The 24,007-nt window shown below is 48.4% G+C and overlaps 1 protein-coding gene and 2 long non-coding RNA genes across 5 annotated transcripts in view; 1 reads left to right on the top strand and 2 right to left on the bottom strand.

Moving 5' to 3' along the window:
* Nucleotides 1–24,007, top strand: part of ACTN3 (actinin alpha 3) — a 42,439-nt gene that overhangs the window by 16,359 nt on the left and 2,073 nt on the right. For 2 of the 3 annotated variants that reach the window (XM_083478540.1, XM_083478541.1), the window contains exons 2-19: nt 4,732–4,846; nt 5,223–5,342; nt 6,311–6,397; nt 7,516–7,603; nt 9,454–9,532; nt 10,146–10,227; nt 11,539–11,624; nt 12,753–12,845; nt 13,613–13,843; nt 14,593–14,740; nt 15,666–15,816; nt 17,125–17,233; nt 17,337–17,477; nt 18,486–18,668; nt 19,898–20,032; nt 20,832–21,011; nt 21,821–21,967; nt 23,802–23,867. In XM_083478540.1, coding sequence (XP_083334666.1) covers nt 4,732–4,846; nt 5,223–5,342; nt 6,311–6,397; nt 7,516–7,603; nt 9,454–9,532; nt 10,146–10,227; nt 11,539–11,624; nt 12,753–12,845; nt 13,613–13,843; nt 14,593–14,740; nt 15,666–15,816; nt 17,125–17,233; nt 17,337–17,477; nt 18,486–18,668; nt 19,898–20,032; nt 20,832–21,011; nt 21,821–21,967; nt 23,802–23,867 — 2,241 coding nt within the window. Of the gene's footprint in view, nt 1–4,731; nt 4,847–5,222; nt 5,343–6,310; nt 6,398–7,515; nt 7,604–9,453; nt 9,533–10,145; nt 10,228–11,538; nt 11,625–12,752; nt 12,846–13,612; nt 13,844–14,592; nt 14,741–15,665; nt 15,817–17,124; nt 17,234–17,336; nt 17,478–18,485; nt 18,669–19,897; nt 20,033–20,831; nt 21,012–21,820; nt 22,217–23,801; nt 23,868–24,007 lie in introns of all 3 variants that reach the window. The other variant, XR_014519831.1, reaches the window with a different exon arrangement.
* On the bottom strand, nt 632–17,116 carry LOC310695048. The gene is made up of 3 exons (XR_014519893.1): nt 16,080–17,116; nt 2,221–2,378; nt 632–756 (listed from the first exon to the last, which is right to left on the bottom strand). It is a non-coding gene; the product is annotated as an uncharacterized lncRNA (long non-coding RNA).
* LOC310695014 lies at nt 22,223–23,795 on the bottom strand. Its single transcript, XR_014519856.1, has 3 exons — nt 23,205–23,795; nt 22,705–22,829; nt 22,223–22,518 (listed from the first exon to the last, which is right to left on the bottom strand). It is a non-coding gene; the product is annotated as an uncharacterized lncRNA (long non-coding RNA).

Raw genomic sequence — 24,007 nt, 5'->3', positions numbered from 1 at the left:
GGGTGACCTTGGGCCAGTCACGCTTCTTTGAAGTCTCTCAGCCCCACTCACCTCACTGAGTGTTTTTGTGGGGGAGGAAGGGAAAGGAGAATGTTAGCCGCTTTGAGACTCCTTCGGGTAGTGATAAACTCTTCTTCTTCTTCTTAACCTGAACCACTATTTCTGGATTAGTGGAGTCTGTAACCTGAAGCGTATGTAACCTGAATCGTATGTAACCTGAGGTACCACTGTACTTTAAACAGGCCAATTGCCCCTTTCCATGCTCAGCTTACTCCATCCCATTCCCACAAATCTTAACAGAGGAAGGAGTGTAGCTCAGAGCACCTGCTTTGCATGCAAAATGTCGCTGGTTTAATTCCTGGTGTTTTGAGTTTGCGGGAGAGGGTCTGGCTGCTGTAAGTCTCCCTTTCCAAATGTGCAATCCTGTATCTATGGGGGTAGAAGAAAATGCAAGAGAAAGATTGCCAAACCAGTTCCTTCCTCGAGGTAATGACTTTGGCTCCTTGTTAAGCATTGTCATTTAGCATATCCAAATAAGTTGCTCTGTGCCATAGAGCAAATCATTATCATTATTAAGGTTCATATACCACCCTTCATCAAAAGATCTCAGGGCAGTTCACAGAATAAAATACAAGATAAATCACAAGTAGCCACCTCTCACCTGGCTGGTAGATGGAAGCCAGAGTTCTGAGTGAGAGAGCTGGAAGCTGGAAGAGACATGCCTTGCGCTGTGGACTTGGAGCTCCCCCTGGAAACCTAAAGAGGAGAGCAAGATGGGAGTGTTGCTGTGAGACCCTCCACCTTATGCTCAGTTTGTAAAGGTAAAAGTAAAGGGACCCCTGACCATTAGGTCCAGTCGCGGATGACTCTGGGGTTGCGGCGCTCATCTCGCTTTACTGGCCGAGGGAGCCGCCATTTGTCCACAGACAGCTTCCAGGTCAATTGGCCAGCATGACTAAGCCGCTTCTGGCGAACCAGAGCAGCGCATGGAAACGCCGTTTACCTTCCCGCCAGCACTGTGTGCTTTTGAACTGCTAGGTTGGCAGGAGCAGGGACCAAGCAACGGGAGCTCACCCCGTCGCAGGGATTCGAACCACCGACCTTCCGATCAGCAAGCCCTAGGCTCTGTGGTTTAACCCTCAGCGCCACCCGCGTCCCATGTTCAGTTTGTATATAAGTATAAATAAAACCATGTCTCCTAAAGACACCACAGTCTCCACTGATCCTCATTCCAAGGAAAGTGAACACTGGGTAAGTGCAGGCACCCCTGGAATGTCTTGTTGTTGCTTGGATATTAGGGTGGCATGTAACAGCTGGCATCTCCAAGCAGGGCTGTGACCCTAGGAGGGTCACTGTCAAGTCACTGTAGGCACTGCCAACCTAAACAGACTAATGATCTGATGGGATAAGGCAGCTTCCTGGTTTCTAGCCCTCATGTTGCTGCTTCCAATAAATAAATGGCCCCCAACCTGAAATGTCTGTAAAACAAATCCCAAATTCCATTGCATTTGGGGGGCAGGAAGGATTTGAGGCTGAACCCATTTTTACTATCTAGTGCTTCATGGCCATCTTCTGGTGTTTAGCTGCTCGTTTTTAAAGAAAAAACACAACAGCAGGTTGTAAGGACCATTCTAATGTGGTTTCCACACATTTGCCCGTTCCTCCGGAACTGCCGTCCTTTGTTCATGTGCATTTTTTGGAGAATCCAGACAATATCCTGATTCTGGTGCTTTATGAGTTGTCCTCCCATATCCCCCCCCCCCCAGACCTGTTATGATAGAACACAACAAAAGCCGACTCATTAAAGGGCATTTTATACCTAATCAAAAAAACGCAGTACCACGTAGAGCAAAAACCCAAACCAATTCAACAAACAATGAATGCAATTCAAGACCAATTCATAGCGATTCAAATATCAGAAACAGGTGCTGAGCACCAGCTGTGTGCCAGCAGACCCCCCCAAACCCTAAAGCTGTTGGAAATGTTGTACTGACTCCCAGTTTCTAGAACAGATGGAGATATATATATTTTTTCCAGAGGTGCCACATATCAGTAGTGCATAGGGTCATAAGCAAAAATAGGTGGAGCAAGTGTACATTTCACATGTGTACAGCAGGGTAGCTTCTAACAACACACTTCCCCCACTCTCTCCCTCAGCTAGGCAAACAATGAGCATTGTCAGAGCTCAAGGACACATTCCAGCCAGGCATAAACACTTACCGAGGGTGCAAAGCAGAGCTGGTGGGGTGCATGGGTTGGGGGGGAAGGGGTGCGGTCTGAGGCAAGACTCTTGGGTTACTCCCTTACAGGGTTGTTGTGGAGATTAATTGTGGAGGGAGAGAACCACGTGCACCACTCTGAGCTCCTCGAAGAAAATGCTGGAATGTAAACGCAATTAATAAAATAACAATAAATAGGGGAGAAGTTGGGAGGGCTGCATTTGGCCCCTGACCCCAAGGGTTCCCATCTCAAACCGCTGCTCAGTTCAGATTTTCCAGAGTCTGTTCTGTCTGTTTGTTGGGCGTGTAATTCTACAGGCCTGCCTGAGTTACATGCACACACACATGTGTATACAGTATCGGCTATATGCCAGGTTAATTGCCATTGCTTCTCCCAAAGGATTCTGGGAATTGTTGAATGGGGGGGGGAGTTTCCCCTAACCCCATTGCTACCACTGTGGGCCCCACAATATCCTTGGACTGAGGAGACCTTTGTTAAATCCTTGAAGTGTAGTCAGTCCCTAGGTAAGAGTTTCAAGGGAGTGCACACAAGGTAATGCGGAGAAAGGGGTTCAGTGTCCTCACCCAAACACCCATTTTAATCTGAAACTGAACCCAGAACCAGGCAGTCACACAAAGCAACAAATGTGGCTGCCCTCTCGCTTCCAGGTATGTGTTTGTTCAGATTGTTCGGCGTATTGACCTTTTTAGGCAAAAGGCCCACTCAAGGTGGCTTACGATACAGTAATGTAAAATGAGACAACAAAACAAAATGCAGCAACAATTGATCCAATTGCCAGCTGGAGCTGCTTGTTGTGACAGCCCGCCATGTGCCTGCCATCGCCACGTCCTGCACTGTACGCTCTCTGCTGTACATAAGCTCAGTGCCCTGGGATGGTCAGGAAACACTGCTCTTCCCCCATCCTTCCCATTCTGTTGGCGCCAGGTGGCTGGCCATAAATATATTCTGCAGACTCAGGGCATTGCATGAAACTTGCTTCATTGCAGGCACCTTGAGGGCCAGGTCTAAATTTGGCCAGGCACCGGGGTGGGAGGCAGGGGAGCTGAGATCAGGATGCTGTGGAATGAACTGAAGGCAATGTATGATCCCATATGCTCCAATTGGACCTGTTTAGCCATATTTCACACACAGAGAGGCACATACCCACGTCTTCTCCAAAAACAAGGAACTCCCAGCCAGTCACCTGCTTCCCCAAATAGCTAGATGTATTTATTTTTTACCATGATTTAGAAACCAATCACCCAGGATGTGCTAGTCTCATAGCGGTGTCGTTTTAACACCTGCCTGCCAAGTATAAATGCCGTGTACAGTATCTTTATTTGAATGATCGCATGCCCTCCAACATTTCTATGATGAAAATGGAGATGTCCTATTCCATCATCATCATCATCATCATCACCATCATTTTATGATTTATACCCTGCCCATGTGACTGGGTTGCCCCAGCCACTCTGGGCAGCTTTCAACATATATAAAAAACAATAAAACATTAAACATTTAAAAAATATTCCCTATACAGGGCTTCTTTCTTGTAATGTTTGTATAGTTACTCATTTCGCTGGCTCATACCTTCCAACATTTAGCTGATGAAAATAAGAACAACCTAAGGAAAGGTGGGGCATGCCAGGATCAACTGGGATGGCTTCTGTAAATCCAGCACTGTCCCTAGAAAACAGGGACACTTGGAGGGTCTGATACTGTATCTAGATGTATTTATTTTTTTACCTAGGGCTGCCATACATCCAGGTTTTCCAGACATGTCCAGAAATTTTGCAGGAAAATGGCATCCGGGTGGATTTCTGGCCAATTGGCAAGATGTCTGGAAAACCCAGACACATGAAAGGGGGGTGGTGTGTGTGTGTGTGTGTGTGTGTGTGTGTGTGTGTGTGTGAAAATTCAAAAAAAGGCCAAAAATAAAAAAGCTCAACAGCATCTCATCCTCACAATGGCCAACCAGATTCCCCCAGGGAAGACCACAAGCATGGCCTGTGTGCAACACTGTTCTCCTTGTATTGGAGATCCCCAGAAACTGATATGCAGATGCTGAGCTGCTCTTTAGTTGAATACAACCCTCAGTAATTACGGTGTGCGTGTTTTATTTATTTGTTTAAGGCATGGGTAGACAAACAAAGGCCCGGGGCCAGATGCGGCCCAATCACCTTCTAAATCCAGCCCATGGACGGTCCGGGAATCAGCATGTTTTTACATGAGTATAATGTGTCCTTTTATTTAAAATGCATCTCTGGGTTATTTGTGGGGCATAAGAATTCGTTCATTTTTTATTTTTTTTAAAAAATATAGCCCAGCCCCCCACAAGGTCTGAGGGACAGCGGACCGGCCCCCTGCGGAAAAAGTTTTTTGACCCCTGGTTTAAGGCATCTTTGTGCTGCTTAATCATTAGCATTTCAATGCAGTCATCATAAAAACAGAGATGGGATGTGTATGGGTATTCGGTGATTCAGCTGACCATTGCCACTGTGTTTCCCACAGACATTCACTGCCTGGTGTAACTCTCACTTGAGGAAGGCAGGAACGCAGATTGAGAACATTGAGGAAGATTTCCGGAATGGCCTGAAGCTCATGCTTCTGCTGGAGGTGATTTCAGGTATTATTAATAAAATAAAATAAAATAAAATAAAATAAAATAAAAAGCTTTGGGGAGGGTGATGATCTGTGGAGCTGCCCAGGGGCAAGAAATGTGGAGCGGGGAGGTTGAGGCAAAATTTGCAAGCCACAGACACAATAAAAATTTTATCATTTGTTCAACTTCTGCCTAAGACTCCAAATCACCAAGTGGCAGGATCTGCTACATTTAGTTGAAGTTAGCAATAGGTCTGTTGCAACCTCCTTTGTGATGTTTCATTTTGAAATCTTTAAGATAATATATTAATTTCCTGTTGATGGTGTTGCTTTGAACAAATACTTTATATTTGACTCTCCCTCGTCCTCCATCTTCCCTCCTCTTCCTCTTCTCCCCAAAGGTGAAAGGTTGCCAAAGCCAGATAAAGGGAAGATGCGCTTCCACAAGATCGCCAATGTCAACAAGGCACTAGACTTCATCGCCAGCAAGGGGGTCAAGCTGGTATCTATTGGTGCTGAGGGTGAGTGTTTTGTTTGGGAACTCATTCCAGAGGGCTGGAGATGTAACACTAAAAGCCTGGTTTGTAGTGCATGCTAAGCACATCTCTGGGGCGTGCGGTGCTCTAAGAGCCAGGAGTATCCAGATGTTGTTTTCCAACTCCCATCATCCCCAGCCAGCACGGCCAATGATCATGGATGCTGAAGAACAGGTGTGCATGGGGATGAGGTCGTTCCTCAGGTTAGCTGTTGAGGGCTTTAAATGCTAAAAGTGAAAGCTTGAACAGCATATTGGCAACCAGTACAGCCCTCTGAGCAGATGGATGTCCCACTCAACAATGCTACCTTTATAGGTTAAAGTAAATTGCAAGGTCCCCTTCAAAGATCTGTACTAGAACTGGTACGATTTAGCTTATTCATAAACAATCTGGAGTCAGGGTGAGCAATGGGTAAAGGAGTGGATGGTATCAAATTATTCAGCCTGGCAAAACTCAGTCAGGCTGCCAAGAGCTCCTGAAGGATGCAGGCAAATGGACCACAAGAAGGCAGCCAAAACAAAATTAGGATCAGTAAATAAAATGCATTGGAGCAATGAAATCCCGACATAACATTTACATGGACAGGGGCTGTCCTGCATGTTGCTTGCTTCCAGCAACTGATATTCAGAGATACACTTTATCTGAACTTGGAGGCTCAGTTTAGCTATCATTGCTGCTAACAGAGCCACAGATAGGCCTCCTCCTGAATTTGCTTTAGTTGTTGGGTCTCTGGGCCCAAAAGTGGTACATAAATAAGCCCAAGAATTACTGAATCCAGACTTGCTCTCCAGATGTTTTGGACAGACATCCTTCCCCAGTTTGTGCCCCCACAGAAGGAGATTATATCTCCAAACATGTTTGGAATCCCTTTGGTGAAAATCCATGTCTCATTTGTGCAGTTTTGTTGACACTGTGGTTCTCTAAGCTCCCTCCATCCCCTCCTTCTTTTCCAGAAATCGTGGATGGGAACCTGAAGATGACTCTGGGCATGATCTGGACAATCATCCTTCGATTTGCCATCCAGGACATCTCGGTGGAAGGTGAATACAAGGACACACAAGCCCCTCGCGGCATCCTGGTCTGCTTTTTTTAAGGGAAGAGCTGTTGGCTTGCTTGCCACCTGGGTTCAGTCCCCAGTGGCATCTGCCAGTCAGTGTAGACAATACTAAGCCAGACAGACCAAGGGTCTAACTCAGTACAATGCAGCTTCCTATTCTCCTTGGACCAAAGTGGAAGAGGGAACAGGACCAGCTTAGAGTCTCATAGTACTTTTTGCCATGCTCCTCACTGCCCTTTCCCTTGTCCTCTTCTTTCTGACTGCAATATGCGCTGCTGCCCAGAGGGAGCAAGCAGGGAAGGTAGAGACAGTGGCTTCTGCTTCTCTCACTCTGGCCTCTGCTCAGAAAAGGGAGCAACACCCAGGCAGATCAGCAACCAGGCCAGAATGGGGAGCCTGCTACTCTGGAGTGCCCCCCCCCCCAGGCAGCTGACCAACAATGAGAGTCTTTGGTGCTGGTCTCCCCACCCCCTCAATTGCAGAAGGCCCCAAAGCTCAACTCCCAGCACCACCAGTTAAATCTGCCATGTGTCAGGTGATGGGAAAGGGTGTCCTTTGCTGGGAATCCTGAAAAGCCACTGGCAATGGGAATGGGCCGCCCTGCAATAGGTGGGCAGGCTGGCATGGCTTAGTGGTGCTGAGCAAGTGCATTGCAGGAAGGTGTAATGATGGGAAAGAAGAAGAAGAGTTTGGATTTGATACCCCGCTTTATCACTACCCTAAGGAGTCTCAAAGTGGCTAACATTCTCCTTTCCCTTCCTCCCCCACAACAAACACTCTGTGAGGTGAGTGGGGCTGAGAGACTTCAAAGAAGTGTGACTAGCCCAAGGTCACTCAGCAGCTGCATGTGGAGGAGCGGGGAATCGAACCCAGTTCACCAGATTACGAGTCCACCGCTCTGAACCACTACACCACACTGGCTGAGACTTTGCCTGAGACTTTGGAGAGTTGCTGTCAGTCAGTAGTAGAAAATGCCATCTACTCTGAGCGGACAAGAGTAGGCAAGAGCCAGTGTCCCTGCCGGGCATCAAAGGAACTCTTGGGTCTTAGCCAGCGCAGAGGGTCCATTGCCTGAGCCTTCCTTCCTTCCTTCCTTTCCAGAAACCTCAGCCAAGGAGGGGCTGCTGCTGTGGTGCCAGAGGAAGACTGCTCCCTACCGGAATGTCAATGTGCAAAACTTCCACATCAGGTATGAGGAAGGGGAGGGGGAGAGGGGGTCACACACAATTTGGGTTCAGCTGCATTCATTGTTTGCTACACGCTTACAAGTGCACAGGCTGTGCATAGCGAAAGAGGGTTTGGAGCGACAAGATTTCTACGCAGCCAGGATACAAGAAGAGGAGGAGGAATAAGAAGAATAGAATCATAGGATTGTAGAGTTGGAAGGTACGCCAAGGGTCATCTAGTCCAACCCCCTGCGATGTGAGGATCTCAGCCAAAGCATCACTGGCAGGTGCTTTTATTTGACAAATAAAATTATGGCTAATGATTTTTGTTAGTTTGTTGAATTGGATTTCTTGTCCACCCTTCCCAGGGCGGCTTACAGCAATAAAACGCATAACTATGAAACAAATACAATAGTTACAATGGCAGAACAAGAAAAAGTGTAAAATAATTCAAATGAAAAGCAATTCTGTATATAAACAAACCCAAATATTTAAAAAAACCCTTCCATATATAAAAACAGAGCTAAGGCAGCAGAGCCATGGGACTCTTAATCTCAGGGCTGAGGGTTCAAACCCCACGTTGGGCAAAAAGATTCCTGCATTGCAGGGGGTTGGACTAGATGACCCTCGGGGTCCCTTCCAGCTCTACAATTCTATGATTCTATGGCACTTGCCTGATAGGTTAATGGGAGGGGGGTGTTGCAGGGATTAAATGAGGAGGCGGACCATCTGCACTACCCTGAGCTCCTCAGATGAAAAATGCCGGATAAAAATGCAACAAAATTAATAAATAAACTTTCTGTTTGCCAAAGACAGAATTCCCTAAAGGAAAACGGGGTGGGATTGGGCTGGGGGGGCAGTCAGGGCTTTGTCCCTGGTTCCGTTCAGTGTGAGGAGCCTCCCTCAGTTCCCAGTTCTGCCTGCTTTGAGGCAAAAGAGCTTTTGCAGAACCCCAACTCTGCAATAGGGATATTTAAACATAAATAAATACACCTACCAGCTGAATTCAGCATTTGTTTGCCTGACTGTTGGCTTGAAACTGATGCAGCACAGCTCCCTGGCATGGAGGAACAACACCAGAGCTGGGTGCCAAAAGGGACTTAGCTCCTAGGCTAATTTCCTGCAACCAGCCTCCTCTGCCCAGAGGGCAACAGGGCCAATGTTCCTGTAGGAAGAAGGAAGCCAGTTCTGGCCAGGGGACCCCCTTGCTCAGCCCGAGGGCCACATTCCTTTCAGGGCAACCTTCTGAGGGCCATGTAGGGCAGACCCAGAGGCAAATGTGGCTGGAGCATTGGATGATGATGATGATGATTATTATTATTAAAATTTCTATGCCGCCTTTCATCTGAGGGCGGTTTACAATATATATTTTTAAAAATGCATAACATAATGACAAAGAAAAACAGTGTCCTCTTCCTACAGCTTAAAAAAGACCATTGATTGTTTAATTAGCCAAAGGCATAGGAGAAGAAGAAAGTTTTTGCCTGGTGCCTAAAGATATGTAGGGACACATTTCAGCCAGGCAAAAGCATCCCAGGAAGGCGCAAAGCAGGCCTGTTGAGGGACGTGGTTTGGGGAGAGTTCCCAGGGCCGCATAGAGAGGCCTGGAGGGCCGCATCCATTCCCTGAGCCTGAGGTTCCACTCCTCTCTATGGACTAGATTTGCTCCTTCCGCAATGTCTGCTTCTGTTCCTCCCTTTTCCTCTTCATTTGCGCCCTGTGCCTTTCCATACCCGGATGGGGCAGCCGCCATTTCTCTGACAAAGGATGTTGGACCAAAGCTGGAGGCCACCCAGACCCAGCTGAAGAGACCCAGGACTCACTCATTCACTCTTTCCCTCTTCTCTCTCCATGCCCATGTGCTGCCCACCAGCTGGAAGGATGGCCTGGCACTCTGCGCCCTGATCCACAGGCACCGCCCTGACCTCATTGACTACGCCAAGCTCAGAAAGGTGCTGTCTTCCTCTTGCGTCTTCCTGGCTGCGCCCATTCCTTTCAGGCTCTCTGCTTGCAATCTCTGCGGTGTCTGCTGGCATCTTTGTCCTTGAGTCAACCTGTAATTTCCAGTACCCGCCCCCCTGCCCCGCCAATCACCCAGCTGGAGCAAATAGGACTCTCCTTGTGGCGCTCATTGCCAGCAATCCGACCCCTGTGTGTCTGGGCCCAAAGACCCACTGCTTCGTCCCTGTCCACCATTATGGTGGGCATTTTGCTAAGGGTGTAGCTCAGTGGCTGAGAGTCTGCTTTGCATGCAGAAGATTGTAGGTTCAGTTCTTGGTGTCACCAGTTTAACAGATGAGGTAGAAACGGGGAAGACCCTTCTCTGCTCAAGACCCTGGAGAGCTGCCACCTATCAGAGGAGATGGAGACTGGTCTTGATAGATAGAGTCTCAGCAGCACAAAGCAGCTTTTCATACCTGTAGCAAGTTCAGCATGAGCAGCAATAAGTAGTGTCTCAGTTAGGAGCTGTCCACCTTCTGACTCATCCTCACCTGTAACCCTGCCAGCTACTCCCTGCCATGGTGTAGCGATTCGTTCTGAGCAACTGTGTCTGTCTGTCCACAGGATGACCCCATTGGGAATCTCAACACAGCCTTTGAGGTGGCTGAGAAGTATCTGGATATCCCTAAGATGCTGGATGCAGAAGGTGAGGAGCCAGGCACCGTGTGTGTGTTTGTGTTTGAGTGAGAGAGTTGGAAGAGACCCTGAGGATCCTCTAGTCCACAGTTTCAAAAACCTGGGTCGCCAGCTGTTTTTGGACTACAACTCCCATCATCCTTAGCTAGCAGGACCAATGGTCGGAGATTATGGGAACTGTGGTCCAAAAGCAGCTGGATACCCAAGTCTGGGAAACCCTGCTCTAATCCAACCCCCTGCAATGCAGGAATATGCAGGAATATGTCCCATATGGGAATCAAACCTGAAACCTTGGTGTTATCAGCAGCATGCTCTAACCAACAGAGAGAGAGAGAGAGAGAGAGAGAGAGAGAGAGAGAGAGAGAGAGAGGTTTAGGGATGAAGGGTGATGAAATGGGTCTGAAGTGGGATAAGCACCTGTCTTTTGTAAGGGAGGCAAATCAGCCTCCCAAAGGGCCCAAGAGCAAATTAAGACTTATCTTCCCCAGACCCATCTGCTATGCCAACCCCCCCCTCTGGTTTCTGCTGGACCTGCTTGCAAGCCACAGGCCAGGTAGCCTTCTTCTGAAGTGCCTGCTCTATTTTTAAAAATTTTTGGTAAAGTTTTTTTTTTATTTTATCATATATATAAAACAGAGAGAGTAGTTATAGCAGCAGATGAAAATTATAAGTTGAGAAACAAGACCATAAAATAAACACATAAAATAAGTGCTGTTACACATGGGTTAAGTAACCAAGCCCAAGTCATGATAGAAAAAAGTGAAAATTAAAGTTGTATTCTCATAAAGTGCTGTTTTATATTAGTGCCATTTGATTGCCAAGTATTGTCCCAGATTTGTCAGGCTTTTGATAAGGGTTGTCATTAAAATGATGCCAATTCATATAAAAAGCATCTGAAAGTGAGCATAGAATCACAGAATTGTAGAGTTGGAAGGGACCACAAGAGTCATCTAGTCCAACCCCCTGCAATGCAGGGATCTTTCTCCCAGCTTGGGGCTCGAACCTACAACCCTGAGCTTAAGTCTCAGCTCTACCAACTGAGCTCTCTTGCCCTTGTCGAAATATCAAATTAAGAGTGATTTTTCTCCATTGTAGCTGTATTCCAGAGCGAGTGGTACCTAGCGTTCAGTGTAAGATTTTGGGCTATTTTCCTTTGAATTGTAATTACCATTTTGAACTGCCAGGGTTGTATTTAAGACCAGTTCTCTTGGCAATGTATCCCCATTTGCGCCACCAATATAATTCAGCAGCATTAGCGAGTAGCCCTCTCTACTGAGTGCCTCGCTGCTCTCCTCCTTCAGCTTTTGTCTTCTTCCCACAGATATTGTCAACACCCCCAAACCGGACGAGAAAGCCATCATGACCTACGTCTCCTGCTTCTACCACGCCTTTGCAGGGGCAGAGCAGGTAAGCAAAAAGAAGCGGTAGCAGCATTTCCCCCTGGGTCTACATATCTGCAGCAGAGAACTATGCTAGCCCAGTTCCTTCTTCCTTTTAGAATCATTGAATTGGGGGTCTTCTATGACAACCCACTGCTCAGTGCAGGATGCATCTAAAGCATCCCTAACAGACTGCCATCAAGACACAGCATAGCTGCCTCCAGCAAAGGAGAGCTCACCCTCTCTCAAGGCAGCCTGCCTTAGTGGTTGGACAGCTATTACTCTTAGGAAATTTATATCGAAGTTTGCTTAAAATCTACTCCGCTGAATTTTTTACCCATTGGTTCCAGTCTTGCCTTCTGGAGCCAAAGATGATGGTATTGATGGATTTAATGGTGGTGGTAGCAGTTTGAGCTACAGACCACAAACATGAGACAAAATGTTTGATTATCAAGACAGCTTGGGGAAAGGTTAGGGCTCTATGAAAGAGCATCTGCTTGGCATGCAGAAGGTCCTGAGTTTAATCCCCGGCATCTCCATGTGTGGCTGGGAGAGTCTCCTGCCTGAAACCTTAGAGAGCTGCTGCCAGTCAGTGTAGGTAATACTGAGCTAGGTGAACACAGTATAAGGCATCTTCCTGTGTTCTAGCCACAACATATTTATATACATGCACAACAGACCGTGCCTTTTAAAATAAGACTATAGCAAAATCCACAATCAAAAATAGTTTTAAAATAGCAGATAAAAACAATACAGCCAATTATAGAGTCCGAATTAAATAATTTCAATGGGATGTCCCATGTTCTGGATTTCAAGAGCTAATGTCCATCATTTATTTTCTGCTTTCTTCTTTATTACTTCCAAGTTTTCCAATCCTGTTATTGACCATCCTCCCCTCTCAGTCAGTCAGTCGCTGGTATAACTCTCCATCTTGTTGTGTTTAACAATTCTATATTTCTATAATCACATAGGAGGCAAATTTTCGCACCATGGGAAGTTTTTAAAGCTCAGAATGCCCTGGCATGTCTTTCACTTGATGCCCACCAACTCCCGGTCTAATCTAGATGATCTCTTTATGCTTCCTCCCTGCCCACAGCTCTTTGGTGTTGTTATTGACTATTCCCATTTCTAACCAGCAAGTGCATTTCTCTTCCAGGCTGAGACGGCAGCCAACAGGATCTGCAAGGTGCTTGCTGTCAATCAAGAGAATGAAAAACTGATGCAGGAGTACGAGAAGCTGGCCAGCGAGGTATCTTGAAACTACCCGTGCGGAAGTCCCCAAAAGCAAGGCCCCTTTGACATCTCCAGGCCAATACCTTCCTACCAAGAAACAGAGCACTGAACTCAGAAGCAGAATTCCTGGGTTCGGCTCACAGGGCCCCAACCTGTCCCAGCATTTAATGCTTGTTTGCTTACTTCCCTTGAAGCTTTCGTGGGTCGGTGGGAGGGGAATCACAGATCCACACTTGCACTGCTGTTGCATCCAAGTTGGGTCATGGCAGCAGCCCAAAGATATGGTAAAAGATTAAGATGTGGGCCCCCAAAATGGTTGTTTGGGCTAAAGGTGGGCTTCTAGGTCTCAAGAGGTTGGCAGTACAGTGGTGCCTCGCAAGACGAAAAGAATCCGTTCTGTGATTCTCTTCGTCTAGCAGTTTTTTCGTCTTGCAAAGCAAGCCCATTGAAGGATTAGCGGATTAGCGGATTAGCGCTATTAGCGGCTTTTAGCTGCTTATCTGCTGATCGGATCAGCTGATAAGCGGCTTAGTGGCTTAGAAAAAGAGGTGGGGAAGGGAAAAAAACCAGCAGGAACTCGCAAGACATTGTCGTCTTGCAAAGCAAGCCCATAGGAAATTCGTTTTGCGAAGCACCTCCAAAGCGGAAAACTCTTTCGTCTAGCGAGTTTTCCGTCTTGCGAGGCATTCGTCTTGCGGGGCACCACTGTATACAGGACAGCATGTCTCGATTCCGCAGCCCCAAACAGCCAACTAAGGCCACCTTCTGTTTCTTCCCGGTCAGCTCCTGGAATGGATCCGGCGCACCATCCCATGGCTGGAGAACCGCGTGCCAGAGAAGAGCATGAGCGCCATGCAGCGCAAGCTGGAGGACTTCCGGGACTACCGGCGCGTGCACAAGCCCCCCCGCGTGCAGGAGAAATGCCAGCTGGAGATCAACTTCAACACTTTGCAGACAAAACTGCGCCTCAGCAACCGCCCGGCCTTCATGCCCTCCGAGGGGAAGATGGTCTCTGTAAGTCACAGGGCGGCAGGTGGGCATACAGCAGGTGGGGGGGATGAGAAACAAAGCTCCCCAGAAGATGGCTGAAATAAAACCATCCTTGCTTGCCAGTCTAAAAAAGTAAAAGCAGTGACGGGGCCAGTCTTCCCTTGGGAGGCTGTTCCAAGTGATAGCTGGTCAATTGGATCTTAATTAAGCTTCGGGGTCCCAATGGAGACAGTAAACTGTGTCCAAGGGAGTGGAAAGTGGTTTGAGGTGGGGGGGGGTCATTCCATTGATTCCCAACAAAGCAGGCCAAAACTTGGCTCACGAGGGAAGGGAAAGTTAAGAATCAGGCCCAGGGGCCAGATCCAGTTCCCTACCCTGCTCTGCACAAGCAGGTATTGTAAGGTTTTGAAACGTTTCTGTTTAACAGAGGCTAAAAATTGGGGTGAGTGCACACACTCCTGGTCCTCAACCAGGTGTCCATTGAGCCAGGGGGTGTCAAGAGTGGGCACAGATGTGTCTGTAGGCTATGAGCCCAATTGCCAGGGAGGATCTCTTTCCCAGGTTTCTGCCTGGGCACCAGCTCCTGGTGGGCACAGCTGCAGGCCCTGCCACTTCAAGGGGAGATTCGAATAGCTGTGGAGTTGGAAGGGACCGTGAGGGTTCATCCAGTCCAACCTCCTGCAATGCAGGACTCAAACCCACGACCCTGAGATTAAGGAGCCTCATGCTCTACCAACTGAGCTAGGCTGAAGCTGCCCTGTGTTTGCCTGCAGGATATTGCAAATGCCTGGAAGGGGCTGGAACAGGTTGAGAAAGGCTATGAGGAATGGCTGCTGACCGAGATCAGGCGCCTGGAGCGCCTGGACCACCTGGCTGAGAAATTTAAGCAGAAAGCCACCCTGCACGAGACCTGGACCAGAGGTAACCTGCCCGCAACTGAGCCCCTCCCTCTATTCCAGGGGCAGGAAACTGCTTTTATATCAAGGGTTCCGTTCCCTTGGGGAAAACATTTTGGAACTACATGCCAGGGGTAGGTGGGGCCAAAAGTAGGCGGGGCCAGAGCTTTCTGCCTCCCAATCCACTATCCTCCCCCATACATTCTCTTTCATGGGTTTTTTAAGCCTAATTATGGGTAGATTTTCAGGACAATAGTGTTGAAGTAAGGGTAGCGAAAACACAGCTAAGAAGCTCGAATCGTATATATGACTGACTCCCTTCTTTGGAAATTAAACCAATGCCCAGACTTGAATATTCAAAAGCTTCCCCTGCAGATAATTATACAGATAAATTAAAACATAATGTTTTCAGTTAGGCCACGCCTTGCAGCTCCTATGAGAGATTCCAACTTTTTGCCTTCTCCTGCAGCTTTGCTCCCTTTTCTTTCAAGCAGAGAAGAAGCGCTCCAACCCTCTATTCAACTTAGCAGTGTTCACATTGGATTCTAAAACACAATCATCTTGCTTCACGTAAAACAGAGCCTCTCCTTCACTAGATACCTCCAATGTGATCAGTGTTAGCCAATCTCATAAGAAATACTAGAGCGCTCTAGAATCCAGTTACCAAACAATCAAATTTAATCACATGGTAATAAATTACGGTACTTAATGAGTAGTGGCAGGATTCACCTACCTCTTCCCAAAAGTTAGTGAAAGGTTCTCTTTCACTCCTTTTGGGGGAGCAGGGGGTCTGTGGGGGAGGGTTGGGGCCTAAGAGGAGAGGTCACAGGACAGATCCAAAGGTGGAGATCTCCTCTCCTCCTGTGCCCATCCCACTCTTCATATTCCACTCTTCGTTGCTCTGCTCCTGGCCCAGCCTCTCACCCCAGCTCTGCTTCCTCCCACCGCAGGGAAGGAGGAGATGCTCTCACAGAAGGACTACGAATCGGCATCTCTGTATGAGATCAGAGCCCTGATGCGCAAGCACGAGGCCTTTGAAAGCGACTTGGCCGCCCACCAGGACCGTGTGGAGCAGATCGCAGCCATCGCGCAGGAACTCAAGTGGGTGCCGAGGAGAGAGAACATTGCCCTTTCTCCCTTGAGATGAAAGTTGGGTGCTAGTCGAGGGATCCTGGCTGCTCCCACTTCAACCCTTGGCCACCACCCTCAACCTCTCACTTCCTGAAGGCTGGAGGTTCATGGCTTAGTTCTCGTGTAGGACTGGGGCAGCAATAGCTCTATTGCATGTCTGTCAGAATCCCAGGGATGCCTGATTTCACTGGGGTGGAAGGGAAAGGAGAGGAAAACTCCAAATCTTGACTCACCTAAGAAAAGCCCATCTGTCCCAGCATCCGGTTCTCACAGAGGCCAATCAGATGTCTCTTTGAGGAAGCCTGCATGAGCACAGCAGAAACTCTCTCCACTTGTACCCAGGACTATTTTTCTAGAAAAAGAGGTGCTGGAACTCAACATGAACACCTCCCTTGTTCTCTTATAATAGCAATGTTGTCCACCTTAGAGGTACCAGAACTGAGTTCTGGAGAATTGCAGCTGAAAAAAAGTCCTGGTTATACCCGGCAACCAAATACACTGGGTTCCACCCAACTTTGGGGGACCCTGGCAAGCATGTGTGATGTCATACAGTGGGAAGAGACCCGTTGCAGCCGCAGGTAGACCTGGCAGGGCCTGTCGTAGCTGTGGGAAGGCCCAGCGGAGCACACTGCAAATCACAGAATATTGTGGGAGCCCAGCCCCCTCCTTGAAAATGGGGGGGGGCCTCAGCCCCCTGACCCAGATGACACCCCTGCCAGCAACTAGTATTTGAAAGGCCATCAACAAAAACTCCTGTGATTGTGAGGATCTGTTAAGAAAGGTTGACTCTTTGTGGAGTTTTAACTTCAACAGGTGTCTCCTCTTTTCAACTTCTCATACCAATCCTTTTTCGGTGAATTTTGGGAAGAGCTGCAAGAATTTAAAAAGAGAGTCTTTGGAGGGCCTCCAGAGGTCCCTCATCCTTCTCTTAAAGGACTGCCGAGATTCTCAGGTTGCAGAATGCTTGTCTTGCCAGCCCCACAAATGTTCATGCCTCCTTGGCCTTTTTTAATGTCACTATTGTGCTCCATTGAAAGACAACCTTGGTGTGAGCAATAATGGGTTCTACGCTTAAAGTGGTCACATAGTTTTCCTGTTGCATGGCCTTTGGGTGGCTGATTTCCCATTTGTCGCGGTCCCTTGGCTGGGGTGAAGTCAGCCTCCTCTTGTGGGTGGGTGATTGGGAAAGGAAAGGTGTCCATTCTGATGCTCTCCTGCGGGTGGGGAAGCCCATAGCCTCAGCTATGCACCCCTAATCCTTGTGGCCCATCACTACAGTGAGCTGGACTACCACGACGCAGCCTCTGTGAACTCCCGCTGCCAGGCCATCTGTGACCAGTGGGACACCCTGGGGACACTCACTCAGAAGAGGAGAGATGCCCTGGAGGTGAGGAAAGGGGCGCTGGCAGGATTTGGTCCCTTCTTCTTCGGTATGAGGGAGGTGACTTTATTCTCTGATCCTCACCTTCTTTCCTCTCCTTGCCACCCAGCGTGTGGAGAAGCTGCTGGAGACCATTGACCAGCTGTACCTGGAGTTCGCCAAGAGAGCTGCCCCCTTCAACAACTGGATGGATGGTGCCATCGAGGACCTTCAGGACATGTTCATTGTGCACAGCATTGAAGAGATCCAGGTGAGGCGCATCAGCCGGGCCAAATGCTTCTTGAGAAGTCAAAGCAATTACATTGGGCCTGAAATTAGAGCTGGAGAAGGTACAGCACAGGTCAACAAGGGATGCTGGAAGCAACTTCATGTTGGGGGGGGAAAAAGGCTTCTTAGCTATTGTAGTGGTTGGGAGTTACTCGTGCGTAATCCTGCTCCGTTTGAGCATTAGATTGCCTGGTTAAACCCTTTGGACTGCACAGCCCATCTCAGCGTGGCTGCCCTTAGTCACTCGTAGAATCTGTCTGTGGGCGTTTCTTAAAGCGCTGCCAACATAAGAGCTGTTTGACGCCTAAGCGTCTCCGCCTCTCACTGCGCGGGAGTCTCCTGCGCAGGGTGGGCGTGGGTAGCGGGGTGCCTGGGCTCTCCTCACTAACTTCCAACGAAGAGTCCTGGAGCCCCTGCACCTCCCTGTCCCGTTGCTCTCCTGGATCCCTGGTGTTACACTTATTCCCTTCCCCTTCTTCCCAGCTGAGTCTCCCCCTAGCGCTGGGACCTTCTCCTGCAGAATCAGAGACCTCTCCTTCTCCCGTGCCTCTGATGTCAGTTCCCTGACAGTATGATGGAGGGGGAACATGATACAGGTTTATAACAGTATGAATCATGCTGAGAGTGAGAGCTATCCAACATGGATGGCTTTAAAAGAGGATTAGACAAATTAATGGAGGAGAAAGTTATTGATGGATGACTGTATTCTACCGCCACTGAATACCTGTTGTTGGGAATCACAGTTGAGCAGGGTGCCAATGCATGCGTGTCCAGATGGCCAACAAGTTTTCTGGAGGCACCTGGTTGGCCACTGGGACAACAGGAAGCTGGACCAGGTGGGCTGTGAGCCTGATCCAGGAGGCTCGCCTCATGTTCTTACAAAGAGCAATACATTTATGCAAAGCAAAAGGAAGTAGAGAGAGCTCATTTCCTTCTGCCTGCCATACTCACCTGGACAGCAACTAACTTTCACCCCTTCCTCCTGGAGCAGAGCCTGATTACAGCCCACGAGCAGTTCAAAGCCACCCTGCCTGAGGCTGACAAGGAGCGCATGGCCATCCTGGGCATCCAGAACGAGATCCAGAAGATTGCACAGACCTACGGCATCAAGCTGTCGGGCTTGAACCCTTACACCAACCTCTCGCATCTCGACATTGCCAACAAGTGGGACAGGGTGAGAGCATCCTTTTAAGAAACCAGCCCCATGGTGTGTCTGCGGGAGCTGTGTGAGGGTCTTGGGCAAAGGCTTTTGCTGGTTCGGGTCACCCCCAAGGTGCTCCTCCCTGACTCCTTGGGATACTGTCTTTGCTCCCTTGCTTGTGCTCCCCCTCTCAAAAGACACAGGAGACGTCCAGATGGGGTGTGTGGCTATGGGACACGAAAACTATATACCTCCTCCAGGATCAAAAGTAAAGCAACTCTGAATACCAGTTGCTGGGGAATGGTGGCAGGAGAAGGATAGCCACTCTGGGCGGCTCCCAACAAAAAATAGTAAAAATACAATACAACATCAAACACTAAAAACTTCCTGCTTGCCTGCTTCCCATGGGGGCATCTAGGATGCTGGACTAGATGGGGCCTTTTTAGTTTGCAGGTCTTACCTGGTGTTCTTATGGGGGACCTGAGCAGACACCCTCCCCTCTGCAGCTCCAGATTGTTTTCTAGAGAGGAATGGAAAGTCCACTCCCAAGGCACAGACCCATCCCCCGTTTGTTTATAAAATGATTTACAAAATGCCAACTCATTAAAAAGATATGTTAAAATCATTAAAGAATAATAAAATGAAGAACAAGTGCCCAACAGTGCAGAAAATTAATTCTCCAACAAAGCTTAGCAAGCAACCCATGTTTTCAGCAAGGGATGAAATATCAGAATTGTAGCTGCCTGTCCAGTTTCAGGAGGGTGTTTTCCAAATCTCTGGGGCCTTGGCTGATGCAGAAGCTAAACAATGCTGCGGTCCTTCATCCCTGATTCAATAAGTGACAATAAGTCAAGAGCTCCTCTTTCCAGGAGTAGCTGATTAATTCATTGAGCCTCTAAACCAGATGTGGGGAACCTGTCAGGCCCTCCAGCTGTCATTGGACTCCAACTCCTATCAGCCATAGGCAGCATGGCCAGTGATGATGGGAACTGTAGTGCAACCACATCTGGAGGGCTTTCAGGTCCCCTAACCCTAAACAAATGCCAAGAAGAGGAACATCTGGAGGTTCTCCAGCTGCCTTGATGCATGTGCTTTGGAAGTCCTGCTTTCATCCTAGGCAGGAAAGGCTCTAAGTGAGGGGGCAGAGTACCTCCTGTCCTCCCAGGACTACACCCAACAGCACACCAACCCACATCTCCCTCCAGTAGGGTCTCTAAACCCCAATACTTATGTGCAGAGTCTCTTTTATCTTGCTTCTCCAGGTGAAGCAGCTGGTCCCACACCGTGATCAAACCCTGCAAGAAGAGCTGGCAAGACAGCAAGCCAATGAACGCCTCCGACGCCAGTTTGCTGCCCAGGCTAACATCATTGGTCCCTGGATCCAGACAAAGATGGAGGTAAGGTCCTCTCCTGCCAGGGCAAAATGCCCTCAAGGACCTCAGCTGAGTGGTAGAGCTTTGCATGAAGAAGGTTCTAAGTTCAGTCCCCAGTGGCATCTACTGATAGGACTGGGTGACACTCTGGCCCAAAATCCTTGAGAAATGCTGCTGATCAGCATACAATGCACCAAATATTTGACTCCTTGTATGGCAACTCCTTACCTACGCTCCTATCTACCTACATCCCCTGGGAGAGATTACGAGCTCTGCCTGGTGAGGGGGCTGTCTAGTGGGTTAGAAGTAGGATGGGCATTGGAGCATCAGAGCAGGCTTGAGACTCCAGGATGCTTGGACTGCTTCCCTAAGTCAGAATCTTACTGCTATTTCTTGATCCTTCCACCTTACAACGCTCTGGATGCCACCCATAGGGGGGATCCAACAAATGGCTTTGGAAAGGGTGAAATGGCCCTCTAGGCAACAGGTTATGGCTCCTCTCGTTAGCCAATAAGTGCTGACCAAATGCGGCCGCTCTGTAAAGCTAATGTATAGTGAATCTGTCTTTGCCAGTGACAAACCATCACTTGTAGGGCAGAGATAGTGAACCTGTGCTCCTCCCAGGTGCTTTTGTACAGCAACTTCCACCAGCCTGACTACTGGCCGTGTTCTCTGAGGCCACTAAGAATTGATACTCAGCCACACCTGGGGGGGCTACAGGTTCTCCCAGTGCTGCTGTAGAGGAAGGGTGCCCCATGAGATCAGAGCTAGGTTCTAGGGTCTTAAGCTAACAGGAGGCTTCCCTTCTGCCCTCCCCTGACAGGAAATCGGCCACATTTCTGTGGACATCAGCGGGTCTCTTGAGGACCAGATGAACCACCTGAAGCAGCATGAGCAGAACATCATCAACTACAAGGCCAACATCGACAAGCTGGAGGGAGACCACCAACTCATCCAAGAGGCCCTCATCTTTGACAACAAGCACACCAGCTACACTATGGAGGTGGGGGGTCTGCGTGTGTGTTGCAGGGGTGGGGGCATTTTCGGAAATAATTCCCGGGTGGGCTGTTAAGATACATAAAAGTCAAACTCCACGATGCATGGGTGTAAAAATAATAACTTTCATATGTTTGTGAAAACCAGCCAACTTAAGACTAGTTGCTTAGTCTTCCAAGTAGCAGCTTGCCTTCCTGCACATAAATATAAGCATTTTGAAGCATGCAAGATTAAAGAACTATATTATTATTATTATTATTATTATTATTATTATTATTATTATTATTATTATTATTATTATTTACTGTGGTTTTATATTTGTTGGAAACCACTCAGAGTGGTTGGGGCAACCCAGTCAAATGGGCAGCATATAAATAATACATATAGTAGTAGTTGTAATCTACAAGGAATACCATGAGGAAAATTGGAAATTGAGGCAGATATTTATTCCATGACAATTTGAAATTCGAACGGGAACCTATTTAGTGTGTTAGTAGTCTTATTTGTTGGGGTTGTTTCCTTTCCTTTAATTGTTTTATCTTTCTTTTAGCTCTTAAAAGGCAAAACTGTACAAAGTGTGGGATTGTACCAGGCTGAATTTATTGACAGCATTTTTGCTGATTTGTTCATACTATTTTGATTTTCAATAAGTGAATATTAAAAAGGGGGGATAATTCCTGGCTGAACCCCCCCCCCCCCCAGAATGGATCTCCTGCAAGTAGGTGAAGGATTGGGTGGGTGTGATTGCCCCCCACCTCCTTCCCCAGTGCTTCTGGATCTCATTCTGCAAACCCCACTGTCTTTGACTGTATGCAGCACATCCGGGTGGGCTGGGAACAGCTGCTGACCACCATTGCCCGCACTATCAACGAAGTCGAGAACCAGATTCTGACCCGCGATGCCAAGGGAATCAGCCAAGAACAGATGAACGAGTTCCGGGCCTCCTTCAACCATTTCGACCGGGTAAGGTGGCCTCTTGCAAACCCAGCCCTGACCACTCGCACACTCACCGCCGCTTCTCGCTTGCACACTTCTCCCGAGCTTAATCCAACTGCAAGCCTGCAACAGGCAGCCTCCTGCCAAATTCTTGCCTGCATCTCCAGTTCACGCAGCCCTCACACCTGATCCCTGCTGTTGTTCCAGCCATGGAGGCTAATCTAGAGCTGATCAAACGATGGAGTCAGGAGCCTGGTCTCTTGTCCTAGACCAAGGGTGAGGGACTCCTTTTCAGCCCAAGGGCCACAGTCCCTCATGGGCAACCCAGTGGCAGGAAGGATGAGAGGCAAAAAAAGTGGGAGAGGCAATGGGTGCAACCTTTGCACAAGAGGTCACACTCCAGCTGGGCAAAAGCCCACGCAGGCAAGCAAGAAGCATGATCATAGGTCAGGGCACTTGAGGGGAGCATGCAGCAGGGCCAGCGAAGAAAGGGAAGGGCCATGCCTTAGGGAGAGTCCCGAGGGCCAGGTAGAGAGGCCTTGAGGTTCCTTACCTTAGCCTAGCTAGATTTTCCTCGCCTTGGCCTAGCTTTTAATGTTTGATGTATTAGAGGATTTTAATATTTTTTTGGGAAGCTGCCCAGAGTGGCTGGGGAAGCCCAGCCAGATGGACAGGATACAAATAATATATTATTATTATTATTATTATTATTATTATTATTATTATTATTATTATTATTATTATTATTATTATTATTTTGTCACCTTGGCCTAGCTAGAGGTTCCTCACTTTGGCCTAGTTATATTTTCCTCACCTTGGCCTAGCTAAATTTTCCTCACCTTGGCCTAGATGGAGGTTCCTCCCCTTGACCTGACTAGATTTTCCTCACCTTGGCCAAACTGGAGGTTCCTCACCTTAGCCTAGCTATATTTTCCTTACCTTAGCCTAGCTAGAGGTTCCTTGTCTTGGCCTAGCTAGAAGTGCCTCACCTCAGCCTAGCTATATTTTCCTCCCCTTGGCCAAGCTGGAGGTTCCTCACCTTAGCCTAGCTATATATTCCTCCCCTTGGCCTAGCTGGAGGTTCCTCACCTTAGCCTAGCTAGAGGTTCCTCACATTGGCCTAGCTGGAGGTTCCTCACCTTAGCCTAGCTATATATTCCTCCCCTTGGCCTAGCTGGAGGTTCCTCACCTTAGCCTAGCTATATATTCCTCCCCTTGGCCTAGCTGGAGGTTCCTCACCTTAGCCTAGCTAGAGGTTCCTCACATTGGCCTAGCTCCAGGCTCGCTTGCCACCATCGCCAGCCCATGTCTGCCCTTGATACCAGCAACAAAGAGGGTGTGGCCGGCTAATCCCAGCCTGGCCAACGGAAAAACTTTGAAGGAGTCGCAAGAGGCATGGTGGCAATCTGTGGGGCGGCTGGGACCCCCGAGCCGCCCAATGGCTACACATGGCTTTGGTCTCTCTCTCTCAGCAACCGTTCAGAGAGGAGGTCAGCTCCAAACAAGCCACAAGAAAGGGGGACTTGGCTGAGCGCGGGGCTTGTTCACAGACTGTGGAAGGGCTATAGCTCAGATGCAGAGCATCTGATTTGCTTGCAAAAGGTCATGGGTTCAATCTCCAGTTAGTGCTGGGAGAGTCTCCTGCCTGAAACCTGGGTAAACTGTTACCAGTCAGTGTAGGCAATAGCGGGTGAGGTGGACCGGATGGTCTGTCTCGATGTAAGGCCACTTCCTGTGTTCCTGTGAAGGGTGCCCAATGCCACCAGTTTATGGAGCGTTTCCCTTCAGGAGTGTGGAATTTGGGGCTGGGGGTGTCTCCTTCCAAATCAACAGCTTCTTTCCCCCTCTTTGCTCTTTGCAGAAGAGAAACGGAATGATGGATCCTGACGACTTCCGGGCCTGCTTGATCTCCATGGGATATGACTTGGTAGGAAGCTGCCCCTTTTGGGGGCCCAGAAGGATAGCTTTCCTTACAACATCCGTTGGAGGGCAAATTCTGGGTAGTTTAATATCACAAGGATCTCCTGGTCTGCTTGAAAATGGTGACTGAACCAAGCCTTGGCCATC

This window comes from Podarcis liolepis (assembly GCF_965112155.1).
Source record: "Podarcis liolepis genome assembly, chromosome: 15".
NCBI classification, from domain to species: domain Eukaryota; kingdom Metazoa; phylum Chordata; class Lepidosauria; order Squamata; family Lacertidae; genus Podarcis; species Podarcis liolepis.
This window is presented reverse-complemented; position numbering and strand designations above follow the sequence as displayed.